The sequence below is a fragment of the Chiloscyllium punctatum genome, chromosome 20 (assembly GCF_047496795.1).
Source record: "Chiloscyllium punctatum isolate Juve2018m chromosome 20, sChiPun1.3, whole genome shotgun sequence".
NCBI classification, from domain to species: Eukaryota; Metazoa; Chordata; class Chondrichthyes; order Orectolobiformes; family Hemiscylliidae; genus Chiloscyllium; species Chiloscyllium punctatum.
In genome coordinates this window covers 56,911-74,087 of record NC_092758.1, presented here as the reverse complement: position 1 = coordinate 74,087, position 17,177 = coordinate 56,911, and the positions used below count along the sequence as shown (strand labels likewise).

The 17,177-nt window shown below is 42.3% G+C and overlaps 1 protein-coding gene across 6 annotated transcripts in view; it reads left to right on the top strand.

The window, feature by feature from the left end:
* arap3 (ArfGAP with RhoGAP domain, ankyrin repeat and PH domain 3) overlaps positions 1-17,177 on the top strand; it is a 352,080-nt gene that overhangs the window by 288,146 nt on the left and 46,757 nt on the right. For all 6 annotated transcript variants that reach the window (XM_072590235.1, XM_072590229.1, XM_072590232.1 and 3 more), the window contains 4 exons: positions 6,996-7,064; positions 8,934-9,008; positions 12,019-12,136; positions 12,324-12,452. In XM_072590235.1, coding sequence (XP_072446336.1) covers positions 6,996-7,064; positions 8,934-9,008; positions 12,019-12,136; positions 12,324-12,452 — 391 coding nt within the window. The remainder of the gene's footprint in view (positions 1-6,995; positions 7,065-8,933; positions 9,009-12,018; positions 12,137-12,323; positions 12,453-17,177) is intronic.

The following is a 17,177-nucleotide window of genomic DNA, read 5'->3' as shown; positions in this document are numbered from 1 at the left end:
TTTCTCTTTTTTTTATTGCTGTCCCCAAATTCCCTTGTCAACCATGGTTGCCTCATCCTCCCTTTAGTATGCTTTTTTTGCCTCGGGATTAATTTTTGCTGTGTCATCTAAGTTACTCCCAGAACCTCCTGCCATTGCTGCACCACCTTCCTTCCTGCTTGGGTCATCTCCCAGACAAGTTTGGTCAGCCCCTTCCTAATGTTTCTGTTTGTGTCTATATTTAACTGTAATACCGTTACATCTGATTCCACCTTCTCCCTCTCAAATTGCAGAGTAAATTCTATTAGGCTATGGTCACTGCCACCTCAGGGTTTCTTTACCTTAAGCTCCTTATTAAGTCTGCCTCATTATACATCACTAAATCCAGGATTGCCTGTTCCCTAGTGGGCTCCACCACAAGCTGCTCCAAAAAGCCATTGCATTGACTTTCGAAAAATTCCTTTCCTTGCAATCCACTACCAACTTGATTTTCCCAGTCCACCTGCATATTGAAATACCTTTCTTACATGCCTTTTCTGTCTCTTGGTGTATCTTGTGCACCAGTTTCTGACTATTGTTTGGAGGCCTGTACATAATTCTCATTATGGTTTATTCACATTTGCAGTTCTACAACTCGACCCACACAGATTCAACATCAACAAACCCCACATCATTTCTTGCGATTGATTTAATTTAATTTCTTACTAATAGGCAACCACACCCTGCCCTCCTGCTGATCTTTTCAATGGGATGCATATTCTTGGATATTTAGCTCCCACTCCTGATCCCTTTACAGCCACATCTCTGTGATACCCACCAACATCATACCTGTCAATTTCGATCTGCACGACAAGCTCATTTACCCTATTTTGTTTATGGATATTACCTGGATGGGAACGTATTAGCTATACAGAGAGTCATGGAATCATAGAGATGTACAGCAGGGAAACAGACCCTTCAGCCCAACCCGCCCATGCTGATCAGATTCTTAACCTAATCTAGTCCCATTTGCCAGCACTTGACCCATATCCCTCTAAACTCTTCCTATACATATACCCATCCAGATGCCTTTTAAATGATGCAATTGTACCAGCCTTCAGCATTTCCTCTGGCAGCTCATTCCATACACGCTCAACCCTCTGTGTGAAAATGTTGCCCCTTAGGTCCCTTTTATATCTTGCCCCTCTCACCCTAAAACATGCCCTCCAGTTCTGGACTCCCCAACCCCAGGGACAAGACTTTCTCCATTTATCCTATCCATGCCCCTCATGATTTTATAAACCTCCATGAGGTCACTTCTCAGCCTCTAACACTGCAGGGAAAACAGCTCCAGCCTGTTCAGCCTCTCCTTATTGCTCAAATCCTCCAATCCTGGCAACATCCTTGTAAATCTTTTCTGAACCCTTTCAAGTTTCACAACATCCTCCTGAAAGGAAGGAGACCATAAGTTCATGCAATATTCCAAAAGTGGCCTAACCAATGTCCTGTACAGCCGCAACATGACCTTCCAACTTCTATATCCAATATTCTGACCACTAAAGGAAAGCATACCAAATGCCTTCTTCACTATCCTATCTGCCTGAGACTCTGCTGTCAAGGAAATATGCATCTGCATTCCAAGGTCTCTTTGTTCAGTAACGCTCTTTACCATTAGGTGTATAAGTCCTACTAAGATTTGCTTTTCCAAAATGCAGCACCTAACACTTATCTAAATTAAACTCCACCTGCAATTCCTCAACCTATTGCCCCATTTGATCATGATCCCGTTGTACTCTGAGGTAACCTTCTTCTCTGTCCACTACACCTCCAATTTTGGTGTCACCAGCAAACTTACTAACTATACTTCCTATGTTCACATCCAAATCGTTTATATAAATGACAAAAATAGTGAAAAATCTTGGATTATTTTTGCTCGAGCATCGGAGGCAGAGTGACAACCTGATAGCAGTATATAAAAATATGAGAGGCATGGGTAGGGTAGATAATCAGACTCTTTTTCCCAAGGTAGAAATGTTAAATGCACGAGCCAAAGGTTTAAGGTGAGAGTGGGCAAGTTTAAAGGAGATGTGCAAAGTGTATTTTTTTAACACAGAGGGTGGTGCATACCTGGAATGCACTGCAAAAGAATGTGGGCAAAGCAGATACAATAGCACCATTTAAGAGGCATTTAGACAGACACATGAACAAGTAAGGAATAGAGGGATGCTTAATTGAGTTTTTTGAAGAAGTTGACAAGGAAGATTGATGAAGCCAGAGCACCGTACATCTTCCATATGTTCTTCAGCGAGGCAATCGACAAAGTTCCTCATGGTCAACTGGTTAGCAAGGTTAGATCACATGGAATCGAGGGACAGCTAGCCACTTGGATGCAAAATTGGCTGAAGGTAAGAGACAGAGGGTTGTGGTGGAGGGCTGTTTCTCAAACTGGATCTCAGCAGTGTGCTGTTAGGATCGATGTTGGGTCCACTGCTTTTTGTCATTTATATAAATGATGTGGTTGTGAATATAGGAAGAATGATTAGTACATTTGTAGATGACACCAAATTTGATGGCGTAGTGGACAGTGAAGAATATTATCTTAGAGTACAATGGGACCTTGATCAGATAGGCTGATGAGCTGAGGAGTGGCAGATGGAATTTAATTGAAATGAATGTGAGGTGCTGCATTTTGCTCAGGCAAATCAGGGCAGGATTCGCACACATAAAAGCAGTGTCCTGGGGAGTGGTGCCAGCAAAGAGACCTTGGGGTGTAGGTTCATAGTTAATTAAAGGTGAAGTCACAGGTAGACAGGATAGTGAAGAGGTAAAAACAATGATTGTAGATGCTGGAAACCAGATTCTGGATTAGTGGTGCTGGAAGAGCACAGCAGTTCAGGCAGCATCCAAGGAGCTTCGAAATCGATATTTCGGGCAAAAGTCCTTCATCAGGAATAAAATCGGGAATTATTCCTGATGAAGGGCTTTTGCCCGAAACGTCGATTTCGAAGCTCCTTGGATGCTGCCTGAACTGCTGTGCTCTTCCAGCACTACTAATCCAGGATAGTGAAGAACGTGTTTGGTAAACTTGCCTTTGTTGGTCAGTGCATTGAGTATAGTACTTGGGAGGTCATGTTGTGCCTGTACAGGACATTTTGGAACTTCTGGAAAAGTGCATTCAATTCTGGTCTCCCTGCTACAGGAGGAAGTTGCTAAACTTGAAAGGGAGCAGAAACAATTTACGAAGATGTTGCCAGGTGAGAAGGTTTGAGCTATAGAAAGAGGCTGACTAGGCGAGGACTAGTTTTCTTGGAGCATCAGAGGGTGATCTTACAAAGGATTACGAGAGGCATGGATATAGTGAATCGCCATGAATCTTTTCCTACGGTAGGGGAGTTCCAAACAAAGAGAGCCATTGGTTTACTGTGAAAGGGAAAATATATAAAAGGGACCTAAGAAGCAACTTTTTCACGCAGAGGATGGTGCATGAATGGACTGAGTTGCCAGAGGAAGTGGTAGAGCCTACTACAATTATAACACTTAAAAGGCATCAGGATTGGTATTGAATAGGAAGGGTTTGGAGATATAAATTCCAAATGCTGGCTAATGGGACTAGATACATTTAGGATATTCAGTCGGCATGGGTGAGTTGGACCGAAAGGTCAGTTTCTGTGCTGTACAAGTCTATGACGCTATGATCATGTGTATGTAGATAGGATTAGTTTAGAATGGCATTATGGGCAACTCTGATATCGTCGACCAAAGGGCCTGTTCCTGCACTGCATTGTTATTTTGTTCTACAGCTGGTCTTTGGCCTACCACAGGTCATAAAGTTACAGATTGTGGTTCAATCTAATTCCAGCTGCTGATGGTACATACCTTGCCACAGAGGCCCAATTTGTGGTTTCTAGATCTGTTTGAAATCTATCCTATTTACCACTGTGTGACCATTTCTGGTGGTGTGATCTTCTGGTGGGACAGGGCAAATGCCAAAATGCTGATAATCTTCTCTGAGACATTCTATGTAAGGTGCAATTCTTTGAGCTTGGCCATGTCATAATGTTGATTGATGGGTCTGTTGGACCTAGTTTTGATACAAGCTCCCAAATGTTAGTCAGAGGACTTTGCATTGCTGACAATGCAGGATTTGCAGTGTCATTTCCAGTGCAGTCATAGAGTCATCGAGTCACAGAGATATACAGCACGGAAACTGTCCCTTCGGTCCAACTCGTCCATGCCGACCAGATATCCCAAACCAATCTAGTCTCACCTGCCAGCACCTGGCTCATATCCCTCTAAACCCTTCCTATTCATATACCCATCCAGATGCCTTTTAAATGTTGCAATCGTACTAGCCTCCACCACTTCCTCTGGCAGCTCATTCCATATACGTACCACCCCCTCAGGTCTCTTTGATATCTTTCCCCTCTCACCCTAAACCTATGCACTCTAGTTCTGGACTCCCCGACCCCAGGGAAAAGACTTATTCTATTTATCCTTACTATGCTCCTCATAATTCTGTAAACCTCTATAAGGTCACCCCTCAGCCTCTGATGCTCCAGGGAAAACAGTCCCAGCCTATTCAACCTCTCCCTAGAGCTCAAATCCTCCAACCCTGGCAACATCCTTGTAAGTCTTTTCTGAACCCTTTCAAGTTTCACAATATCCTTCTGTTAGAAAGGAGACCAGATTTGCACACAATATTCCAAAAGTGGACTAACCAATGTCTTGGTACAGCTGCAACATGACCTCCCAACTCCTGTACCCAATACTCTGACCAACAATGGAAAGCATGCCAAACGCCACCTTCACTATCCTATCTACAGCGACTCCACTTTCAAGAAGCTATGAACCTGCACTTCAAGGTCTCTTTGTTCAGCAACACTCTCTCGGACCTTACCATTAAGTGTTTAAGTCCTGCTAAGATTTGCCTTCCCAAAATGCAGCACCTCATATTTATCAGAGTCAGGTCAATGTCAGCTGTGCAGCCAGTTTCCTTAGGCCATCCTATAGATTCATGTAAAGAACCAATGCAGCCTATCTATGGCAGGTATAATCTACCTTGGATGAGGAAACCAAAATAATCTCAGTGTTGAAAGCCAATAAATCAATTGCCTTCCAAACTGTTGTCTGCACCTACATGCTAGCCTTTTATGAGTCATTAGCAAGTACCACTGTCTCTTTGGACATTAACACTTCTCACCCTCTCACTATTTAAGAAATATTCGGTCTTTCTCTGTAAAATATCGGAGCCCGTCAAGTCTGCTCCATCATTCAATTAGAGTATTGAGCACAGTTTTGGAGTGCAGTGGAGGTTCACCAGACCTTTTCTTTCTTTATTCACTTGTGGGATGTGGGCATTGCTGGCTAGGCCAGCATCCACTGCCCAATCCTAGTTGCCTGAGAGAATGTGGTGGTGAACTGCCTTCTTGAACCGCTGCTGTGCATGTGCAGTAGAGTAACCACTGGAGTGTCAAGATTGTCTTCTGAGGAGTGATTGAGAAGACTGAGCCTAATTTCCAAACTTTCAAAGAATGAGATATAATCGCAGTGAAACTTTCAAAATTACTACAGGGTGTGACAGGGTGGCCTATTCCTGTCTGAATGCCCCACAAAGTTCCTGTCTTTTTGTCCAATTTTTCCTGAACGAAATTTAATACTCTCCCCCACAGGAAGAGTTAGCAGCATGTGGAGTTACTACCACTGTCCCACCTTTAATTAGAATTAGAATCCTTACAGTGTGGAAGCAGACCCTTCAGCCCAACAAGTCCACACCAATCCTCCAAAGAGTAATCCACCCAGACCCATTCCCTTACCGTATATTTACCCCTGACAAATACACCTAACACTATGGCCAATTTACCTGACCTGCACATCTTTGGATCACAGGAGGAAACCCACGCAGGCATGGGGAGGATGTGCAAACTCCACACAGATAGTCACCCAAGGCAGGAATTGAACCCGGGTCTCTGGAGCTGTGAGGCAGCAGAGCTAACCACTGAGCCACTGTGCCACCCCATCATGGCAGGAAGATTAGCAGTCAGCCTCCTACTCTTCCATAAGGGCAATTCCAAACTTAAAGGGGGCAATTAATTTGCACTTAATGGCCTCAGGCCATTATTACTAGTATGACCTGAGTGGCAGGATTCAGCATGCATGAAAAAAGACAATTGTATAACCATACACTCATCCATTCATATGCGCCCACATAAACTTACTCACCCACACTCATTCACACACACTCATCCACCCACACACACATCCACACACAAGCAAACACATCCACACATTCACACACACTTACCCACACCCAGATCCACTCACACACCAACACACACACCCATACACGTTCATACACACACACATATACATCTATACCTTTTTAAATCATTAACTCATGAGATGTTGGTGTCACTGGCTAAGTCAGCATTTATTGCCCATCGCTAATTGCCCAGAGAGCAGTTAAAAGTCAAACACATTGCTGAGAATCTGGAGTCACATGTAGGTCAGACTAAGTAATGATGACAGATTTTCATAATAGGATTCCAGGTCCCCAGAGGACTGGTTGAGTTCCTGAATTAATTGCCTGGCAATTATACCACTAAGACAATGCTTTCCCTGCATACAATGGCACACTCATGCACATCAACACACACACACAAACTTATGCATTAGTATCTTACCATGGCAAATGGTGAAATTTGAGTCCAATACAAATTTGGAATTAAGATCCTCGTGAAGGCTATGGATCCATTGTTGATTGCTGAGACAAACAAAAACACCTAGTTCAACTGATGTCCTTTAAGAAGGAAATCTGCCAGCCTTACCTGGTCTGGTCTACGTGTGACTCCAGACCCAAAGCAATGTGATTGACTCCTAACTGCTCTCTTGATAATTAGGGATGGGCAATGAATTCTGTGCTCAGCAGTGACACCTATATCCTGTGAATGAATCAAAAGAAGTTTTCTGACTATAAGAGACACAACTGGGAAATGAGTGAGGTACCAGTCTGACTTTTTCCTGTATGTTTTATGTGGCAGATTGATGATGACCACGTGACTCAAATGGATTTGGAAAACAGCTTAATTACGACATGGAAAGACGTCCAGGTGTGTGGTAAAACAAATCTCTTTGTAGGATGATGAATAGTGAGTTATTCAAAGTCTGCAGTTTCAAAAGGTGTTGAGTCCTGTTTCAAATCATACAGCAGGCTCCACTATGTTCAAATAAAAGCTGAACAAGACAGCAACACTAACCTGCATTTCTTGAACAAATTTAGTTTAGTGTAATAACCCATGACACTTTTACAGAAGCAGTGTCACACAAGATTTGTCTTCAAACCACATAAGGAATTATCGAGACAGGTGACCAAAAGCTTGACCAAAGTCCTGTATCCAAAGATTGCATTGCAGTGCCTGAAATCATGCCTGCTTAAATAGTTGTTGGCTCCTTACTAGACTTCATCAGAGGAGTTAGGATTTATTGAAGTGTTATAAAGAAACCGAGTTGCTTGCAGGAGATGTGAGAATTAACTTCAGGTGAGCAATGGTGGGGAGAGTATAATTACTGGTGGATGAAGAAGGGCTAAGTGTAGATCTAGATTATTTTATAGCCATCCTTTGGGTACTGGTCACATGTTTCTTTAAAGGTATATCATACATATCTTTCAATGGGAAGATTAATAATCTTCTTATGGAAATGAGAAATTGGATATTGGATTTGGATCAGAAATTGGCTGAAAGAAGACAGAGGGTGATGGTTGATGGGAAATGTTCATCCTGGAGCTCAGTTACTAGTGGTGTGCCACAAGGATTGTTTTGGGGCCACTGCTGTTTGCCATTTTTATAAATTACCTGGATGAGGGCGTAGAAGGATGGGTTAGTAAATTTGCAGATGACACTAAGGTAGGCAGAGTTGTGGATAGTGCCGATGGATGTTGTGGGTTACAGAGGGACATAGATAAGATGCAGAGCTGAGTTGAGAAGTGGCAAATGGAGTTTAACGCGGAAAAGTGAGTGAGGTTGTTCACTTCGGAAGAAGTAACAGGAATGCAGTGTACTGAACTAATGGTAAAATTCTTGGCAGTGTAGATGAACAGAGAGATCTCGGTGTGCAGATGCATAAATCCCTGTATGTTGCCACCCAGATTGATAAGGTTGTTATGAAAGCATGTGGTGTGCTGGTGTGTATTGGTAGGGGGATTGAATTTTGGAGCCACGGGGTCATGCTTCACCTGTACAATACACTGGTAAGGCTGCACCTGCAGTATTGCGTGCAGTTCTGGACACGGAATTATAGGAAGAATGTGGAAGCTTTGGAAAGTGTTAAGAGGAGATTTACTAGGATGTTGCCTGGAATGGAAGGAAGTTCTTACAAGGAAAGGTTGAGGGATTGTTTTCGTTGGAGAGGAGAAGGTTGAGAGGTGACTTAATCAAGACTTAAAAGATAATTAGAGGGTTAGATAGGTTGGAGAGTGAGAGCCTTTTTCCTCAGGCTAATACAAGGGGACATAGCTTGAAATTGAGGGATGACAGATTTAGGACTGATATCAGAGTTAGTTTCTTTACTCAAAGTAGTAAGGGCATGGAACGATGTGCCTGCAATAGTAGTAGACTCAGCGACGTTAAGAGCATTTAAATGGTCATTGGATCAACATATGGATAATAATAGAACGGCATAGGTTAGATGGGCATCAGATTAATTTCACTGGTCGGTGCAACATCGAGGGCTGAAGGGCCTGTACTGCACTGTAACATTCTATGTCCTATGTTCTATTAGAACCGAATTGTTATAGTACTCTTTACAGATGAAATGATCTAATCAGTTTTTAAAAACCATTTCAAACTATATGCTGGCCACAGTAATTCTGATTTTAGTCATGTGATTCATTGGGGTTACATAGATGCACATTCATCTGAATAAATTGACCATTTAGATTGATGCATTCAGAAGTTATATTTTTCCTGTTTGGTTTTCAGCTCTCCCAGGCTGGTGATCTTATCATGGAAGTATATGTTGAAACAAAGGCAACAGACTGTTGCATGACACTCAAGGTGAGTCTCAAATATGCGCAGAGTGATGGTGTATAGTGGTGAGCATAGCTGCTTTCCAAGCAATTGGCCCAAGTTCGATCCCAGCCATTGCTGTTTTAAATGTAGGGGATGGGGACAATTGAAATGTGGAGCTGGTTCAAGGAATGGATATTGTGTGTCCATGGTAGGTATGTCCCTGTCAGGCAGGGAGGTAGTGATAAGGTGCTCAGCTGGGAGGTTGGATCTGTGGTAAAGTGGGGGGAGGGGAAATGAGGAAGCTGGTGAAGTTGACATTGATGCCATGGGGATGAAGGGCTCCAAGGCGGAAGATGAGACATTCTTCCTCCAGGCGTCAGGTAGTAAGGGAGTGGTGATGCAGGAGGCCCAGGACCTGCATGTCCAATTTTGAAGGTGTTAGGCAGGAACTTACAAAAGTTGATTGGGGAAGGCAATTCTCAGGTCACGGGACAGTTTGGAAGTGGGGGGGGGGGGGCCTTTAAGAATGAGGTAATGAGAGTTCAGATACAGTATGGCCCTGTTAGTGTGATGGGCAAGGCTAGTAGGTGAAGGGAATGCTGGATGACTAGAGAAATTGAGACTCTGATCAAGAAAAAGAGAGAGGCATATGTCAGGTATACTGGATTAGTGGTGCTGGAAGAGCACAGCAGTTCAGGCAGCATCCAAGGAGCAGCGAAATCGACGTTTCGGGCAAAAGCCTTTCCTGATGAAGGGCTTTTGCCCGAAACGTCGATTTCGCTGCTCCTTGGATGCTGCCTGAACTGCTGTGCTCTTCCAGCACCACTAATCCAGTATTTGGTTTTCAGCATCTGCAGTTATTGTTTTTACCTATATGTCAGGTATAGACTACCGGTTCAAGTGAATCCCTAAAAGAGTATAAAGGCAGTAGGTGTATACATAAGAGGGATAACAGGAGAGCAGAAAGGAGTCATGAAATAGCTTTGGCTAATGGAGTTTGGAAAAATCCAAAGTGATTCTGTAATATATTAAGGGCAAAAGAGTAACCAAGGAGAGAATAGGGTCCCTTAAAGATCGACGTGGCTGTCTACGTGTGGAACCACAAAGATAGGTTAGATAGTAAACAAATAATTTGCATCAGTATTTACTGTGGAGAAGGACATTCACATTAGGGAACTTAGGGAAATAGTGATGTGCTGAAAAGAGTCCACATTAAAGAAAAGGAGGTGCTGGAGGTCTTAAAATGAATAAAGGTAGATAAATCTCTGAAACCTGCTCAGCTGTTTCCAGAATTTTTGTGGAAAGCTTGGGCAAAGATTGCTGAGCCCCTCGCTAAGATGTTTTTATCATCAGTGACCATGGGTAAGGTGCTGGAAGACTGGACATTGGCTAATGTGGCACCATTATTTAAGAAAGGCTATAAGGAAAAGCCAGGGAACTACAGACCAGTGAGCCTTGCTTCAGTGGAGGGGAAGTTGTTGAAAGGGATTCTGAGGGACAGGATTTACACGCATTTGGAAAGGCAAGGACTGATTAGAGATGGTCAACATGACTTTGTGCATGAGAAATCATGTCTTACTAATTTGATTGAGTTTTTTGAAGAAGTGACAAACAAGATTGATGAAAGCAGAGTGACAGACATTGTCTATATGGGCTTAGCAAAGCATTAGTGAGGCTTCATCACGTGATCCAGAGGGAGTTAGCAAACTGGATACAAAATTGGCTAAAAAAATGGTGGTGGAGGGTTGTTTTTCAGATTGGAGGCCCGTAACCAATGGTGTGTCACAAGGATCAGTGCTTTTCATCATTTGTATAAATGTTGTGCACATAGAAGGAGTGGTAAGTAAATTTGCAGATGACATCAAAATACCTGTTGGACTATAACCTGGTGTTGTGTGATTTTTAACTTTGTACACCCCAGTCCAACACCGGCATTTCCAAATCATGACATCAAAATAGGAGGTGTAATGGACTATGAAGAAGATTATCTTGGAGTACAACGGGACCTTGATCAGATGGGCCAGTGGGCTGAGGATTGGCAGATGGAGTTTAATTTAGATAAATGTGAGATATATTTTGTTAAGGCAAACTAGGAGAAAGTGAGGACTGCAGATGCTGGTGACTCAGAGTTGAAATGTGTGGCATTGGAAAAGTACAGCATGTCAGGCAGCATCCAAGGAGCAGGAGAGCATAAATCTCTTCCTTCCAAGATGAAGAACTTCCAATTCTACCATGTCATTTGCCAACTTATTGCCCATTCACTTAATCTATCAGTATCTCTCTGTGACCTGTTCGTATCCCTCTCGCAACTTGCTTTTCCATTTATTTTTATGTCGTCTGCGAACAGGAATATAGAAATATATGCACATACAAATATATGTGCACACCCACAAGCTTACATGTGAACATACAAACAGATAAGCATGAAATGCACAAAACTACAAATATACAAACATATAAACAAGCATCCAGGCGTATGTGTTCAGTGGCATACCATAGGGATCAGTGCTGGAACCCTTATTGTTCATGATTGAGGTAAACAATTGCTTGCTTTTGCATTTGTATGTTTGCATTTGTGTGTGTTTGTGTGTTCATCTGATTGTATGTTCCAATGTTTATATGTTTGTAGTTTTGTCTGCTCATATGTATGTACACTTTGTGTCTAAGTATTTTGTGTGTATGCCCAGATATTCATATGTTTATGTACATATGTTCAGATATATGCTCATATGTTTTTTGATACATTTGTATGTTCTGATGTTTGTACATTTGTCTGTTCATATATTTGCATATATGCATGTTAATATGTTCATATTGCCACCAGCAATACATGAGCTGTAGGTGAAATCACACTAAGACATATGAAGACAGTGCATGATGAGTGGGCAAGGACAATCTTTCCTGGTCAAAGAAGTAATGAATGCAATATGAAAAAAAGACATGAATTGTGGTTATTTAACATCACTATCAACTTGGGTTGCGCATTTTTGTTGTCATTATCTCTGTATTTTCTTAACACTGGGATATAATTTTTAATATCATACCTACTTTATAGGTTTCACCTACAATGACATCGGAGGAACTGACAAATCAAGTGCTAGATCTGAAGAACATATCATCTGGAGAAAAGGAGGTCTGGGTTACCTTTGAAGCTATTGAAAATGGTGAACTGGGTGAGTGTGTGATTTTTTTCAATTGGTGAATTGATGAAGGGCTTCTTTAACCATGGTTTTCACCTCACAATAATGGGTTCCTGTTGCCTTGATGTACTTTCCAATATTAGTTTTTTGGGCATTGTGCAATTGCCACAGGTTTCATCTATCTGACTGACTTACTGGATGACTCAACATGTTTCCACAGAACGCCCACTCCACCCAAAAGAAAAGGTTCTGGAGCAAGCTCTCCAATGGTGTAAGCTAGCAGAGCCCAGCTCAGCCTATCTGGTTGTCAAAAAGCTCCCTGCAGGAGAAGGAGGAAATCTTTATTCAGGTAAAGATTAATTTATCATGGTATGTAAATAACATACAGGTCATAATTAGATTACATTATAGTGTGGAAACAGGCCCTTCGGCCCAACAAGTCCACATTGACCCACCGAAGCGTAACCCACCCATACCCCTACATTTACCCCTTACCTAACACTTTAGCATTTAGCAATTTAGCATGGCCAATTCACCTGACCTGCACATCTTTGGACTGTAGGAGGAAACCAGATCACCCGCAGGAAACCCACGCAGACACAGGGAGAACGTGCAAACTCCACACAGTCAGTCGCCTGAGTCGGGAATTGAACCCAGGTCTCTGGCGCTGTGAGGCAGCAGTGCTAACCACTGTGCCACAATGCCGCCCACCCTAATCTGCATAATGGTGAAGAAAGATCAAATTTAAGGGCTATACTTGAATGGCAGAGTAGTTGCAAGAGGCTGAATGGTGAATTCTATTCGGGTGTTCCTAGATGAATTCAACTAGGATGAATTCAACTTTAGCAGGAGAGCAAAACCAAAATGGAAAAATTAACAAAGTGTATGATAATCAAACAATCCATTAGTATTTCCACTGAAGATGAATTTCACTCTGTGTGTATTGTAGGCTTCGTTCTATTCATTTTAAATTTCATTGATCAGCAAATACCACGCACAGTTCAGTCCTCTTAAATGTGTTCATGTTCATTTTGTTGCTGTATGAAACTGCTTTATAAGCATAAGAGCATATAAATCATGAGCTGAAGCAGAAGTATGCTATTCGACCCCTCTCGCCTACTCGGACATTCAATAAGATCACAGCTAATCTGATTGTAGCCAAAACTCCATTTTCTTGTCAATCCAGATAAGCTTTGGCTTCCTTGTTAATTAAGAAGCTATTCACCTTTGCCTGAGAAATATTCAGTGACAGTTCCTTTATAATTCCATGGAAGAGAGTTCCAAACATTCAGAACTCTCTGAGAGAAAAATATTTTCCTTGATTCTTATTAATATTACTCTGAGAGATATAACTTATACATGATCACCAGCATCTGTCATGCTCTCAAGAACCCTGAAAATCAAACTTAACTTTTAATTTTTATTTGCACTATAAAATAATCCGGAGAGGTAGCAGTAGCATCTGTTTGGAATCGGTACCAGTTATTATTCCTTGTGACGTGCATTTCTGAAATGCCCCTGAGAGTGGAAGTACCATCAGGAGTCACAGGATTAAGCAGTAAGAGCTGGGGGGCAGGAGAAGCTCAAACTGAGTACATACAGATCAAGCTGTACATAAAGAATTCTTCCAGAATGTTCCATGGGCTCCAGCAGTATCACTTTCGTAGTCATAGAGTCATAGAGATGTACAGCACGGAAACAGATCCTTCGGTCCAATCCGTCCATGTCGACTAGATATCCTAACCTAATCAAGTCCCATTTGCCAGCACCTGGCCCATATCCCTCAAAACCCTTCCTATTCATATACCCATCCAAATGCCTTTTCAATGTTGCAATTATACTAGCCTGCACCACTTCCTTTGGCAGCTCATTCCATAAACGTACCACCCTCTGCATGAAGAAGTTGCCCCAAGGTCCCTTTTATATCTTTCCCCTCTCACCCTAAACCTATCATCTGTAGTTCTGGACTCCCCCACCTCGGAGAAAAGACTTTATCTATTTATTCTATTCTTCCGCCTCATGATTTTATAAACCTCTATAAAGTCACCCCTCAGTCTCCAACGCTGCAGGTAAAACGGCCCCAGCCTATTCAGTATCTCCCTATAGCTCAAATCCTCCAATCCTGGCAACACCTTTGCAAAACTTTTCTGAATGCTTTCCAGTTTCACAATATCCTATCAATAGGAAGGAGACCAGAATTGCGCACAATATTCCAAAAGTAGCTGATACAATGACCAATACAGCCTGAGCATGACCTTCCAACTGCTATACTCAATACACTGACTAATAAAGGAAAGCATGCGAAAGGCCTTCTTCACTATCCTATCTACCTGCAACTCCACTTTCAAGGAGCTATGAACCTGCATTCCAAGCCCTCTTTGTTCAGCAACACTCTTTCAGACCTTACCATTAAGTGTTTAAGTGCTGCTAAGATTTGCTTTCCCAAAATGCAGCACCTCACATTTATCTAAATTAAACTCCATCTGCCACTCCTCAGCCCATTGGCTCATCTGATCAAGATCTTGTTGTACTCTGAGGTAACCTTCTTCGCTGTCCACTACACCAATTTGGTGTCATCTGCAAACTTATTAACTATGTCTCCATTTATATAAATGATGAAAAGTAGTGGAGCTTGCACAGATCCTTGTGGCACTCCACTGGCCACGGGCCTCCAGTCTGAAAAGCAACCCTCCACCACCACCCTCTATCTTCTACCTTTCAGCCAGTTCTGTATCTAAATGGCTAGCTCTCCCTGTATGCCATGTGATCTAACCTTGCTAATTAGTATCCCATGGGAACCTCATTGAATGCCTTGTTGAACTCCATACAGATCATGTCCACTGCTCTGCCCTCATTAATCCTCTTTGTTACTTCTTCAAAAAACTTAATCAGGTTAGTGAGACATGATTTTCCACGCACAAAGCCATGTTGACTATCCCTAATCAGTCCTTGCTTTTCCAAATATATGTAAATCCTGTCCCTCAGGATTCCCTCCCACAACTTGCCCACCACCGACATCAGGATCACCGGTCTAAAGTTCCCTGGGTTTTCCTTACCACCTTTCTTAAATAGTGACACCATGTTAGCCAACTTCCAGTCTTCTGGTACCTCACCTGTGACTATCGATGATACAAGTATCTCAGCAAGGGGCTCAGCAATCACTTCCCTAGCTTCCCACAGAATTCTAGGGTACACCTGATCAGGTCCTGGGCATTTATCCACTTTAATGAGTTTCAAGACATCCAGCACTACCTCCTCTGTAATATGGACATTTTTCAAGATGTTGCTATCTATTTCCCTCTACTCTATATTTTCCACGTCCTTCTCTGCAGTAAACACTGATGCAAAATACTCGTTTAATATCTCCCCCATCTTCTGCGGCTCCACACATAGGCTGCCTTGCTGATCTTTGAGGGGCCCTATGCACTCCCTAGTTATCATTTTGTCCTTAATGTATTTATAAAAACATTTTGGATTGTCCTTAACCATATTTGCCAAAGTTATCCCATGTCCCCTTTCTGCCCTCCTGATTTCCCTCTTAAGTATACTCCTACTGCCTTTATACTCTTCTAAGGATTCATTCGATCTCTGCTGTCTATACCTAACATATGCTTCCTTTTTTTTTGACCGAAACCTCAATATCTCTCGGCATCCAGCATTCCCTCCACCTATCAGCCTTTTCTTTCACCCTAACAGGAAAAGAATGTCTCTGGACTCCCGTTATTTCAGTTCTGAAGGCTTCCCATTTTCCAGCCGTCCCTTTACCTGCGAACATCTGTCCCCAATCAGCTTTTGAAAGTTCTTGCCACTTACCATCAAAATTAGCCTTCCTCCAATTTAGAACTTCAACTTTTTGATTTGGACTGTCCTTTTCCATCACTATTTTAAAACTTATAGAATTATGGTCGCTGGCCCCAAAGTACTCCCCCACCGATACTCAGGCACCTGCCCTTCCCAAGAGTAGGTTAACTTTTGCATCTTCCCTGGTCGGTAAATCCACACACTGAATCAGAAAATTTTCTTGTACTCACTGAACAAATTCCTCTCCATCTAAACCCTTAACACAATGACAGTCCCAGTCTATGTTTGGAAAATTAAAATCCCCTACCATAACCACCCTTATTATTCTTACAGATAACTGAAATCTCCTTACAAATTTGTTTCTGGATTAGTGGTGCTGGAAGAGCACAGCAGTTCAGGCAGCATCCAAGTAGCTTCAAAATCAACGTTTTGGGCAAAAGCCCTTCATCAGAATAAAAAGCTTTTTATTCCTGATGAAGGGCTTTTGCCCGAAACGTCGATTTTGAAGCTACTTGCATGCTGCCTGAACTGCTGTGCTGTTCCAGCACCACTAATCCAGAATCTGGTTTCCAGCGTCTACAGTCATTGTTTTTACCTTACAAATTTGTTTCTCAATTTCCTGTTGACTATTAGGGGGTGGTCTATCATATAATCCCAATAAGGTGATTAACCCCTTTCCTATTTCTCAGTTCCACCCAAATAACTTCCCTGGATATATTCCCAGGAATATCCTCCCTATGTCCAACTGTAATGCTATCCCTTATCAGAAATGCCACACCCCCCCCTCTCTTGTTCCCCTTTCTACCCTTCCAATAACATTTGTATCCTTTATCATTAAGCTACCAAGTTTCTGTCATTGATATGATATCCCACTCCCCCATGTTCCTAATTATGCCCTGAGATCATCTGCCTTCCTTGTTAGGTCTCTTGCATTGAAATAATTGCAGTTTAATTGATCAGTCCTGCCTTGTTCTCTGCTTTGACCCTGCCTGCTCTGACTGTTTGACTCGCTTCTTTTCCCAAATGTACCAATCTCAGATTGATCTCTTTCCTCACCATCTCCCTGCGTCCTATCCCCTCTACTAAGTAATTTAAATCCTCCCAAGTAGCTTTAGCAAATCTCCCTGCCAGTATATTAGTTACCTTCCAATTCAGGTGCAAACCTTCCTTCTTGTACAGGTCACTTCTACCCCAAAAGAGATTCCAACGATCCAAAAATATGAACTCTTCTCCCATGCACCAGCTCCTCAGCCGCATATTCATCTGTTCTATC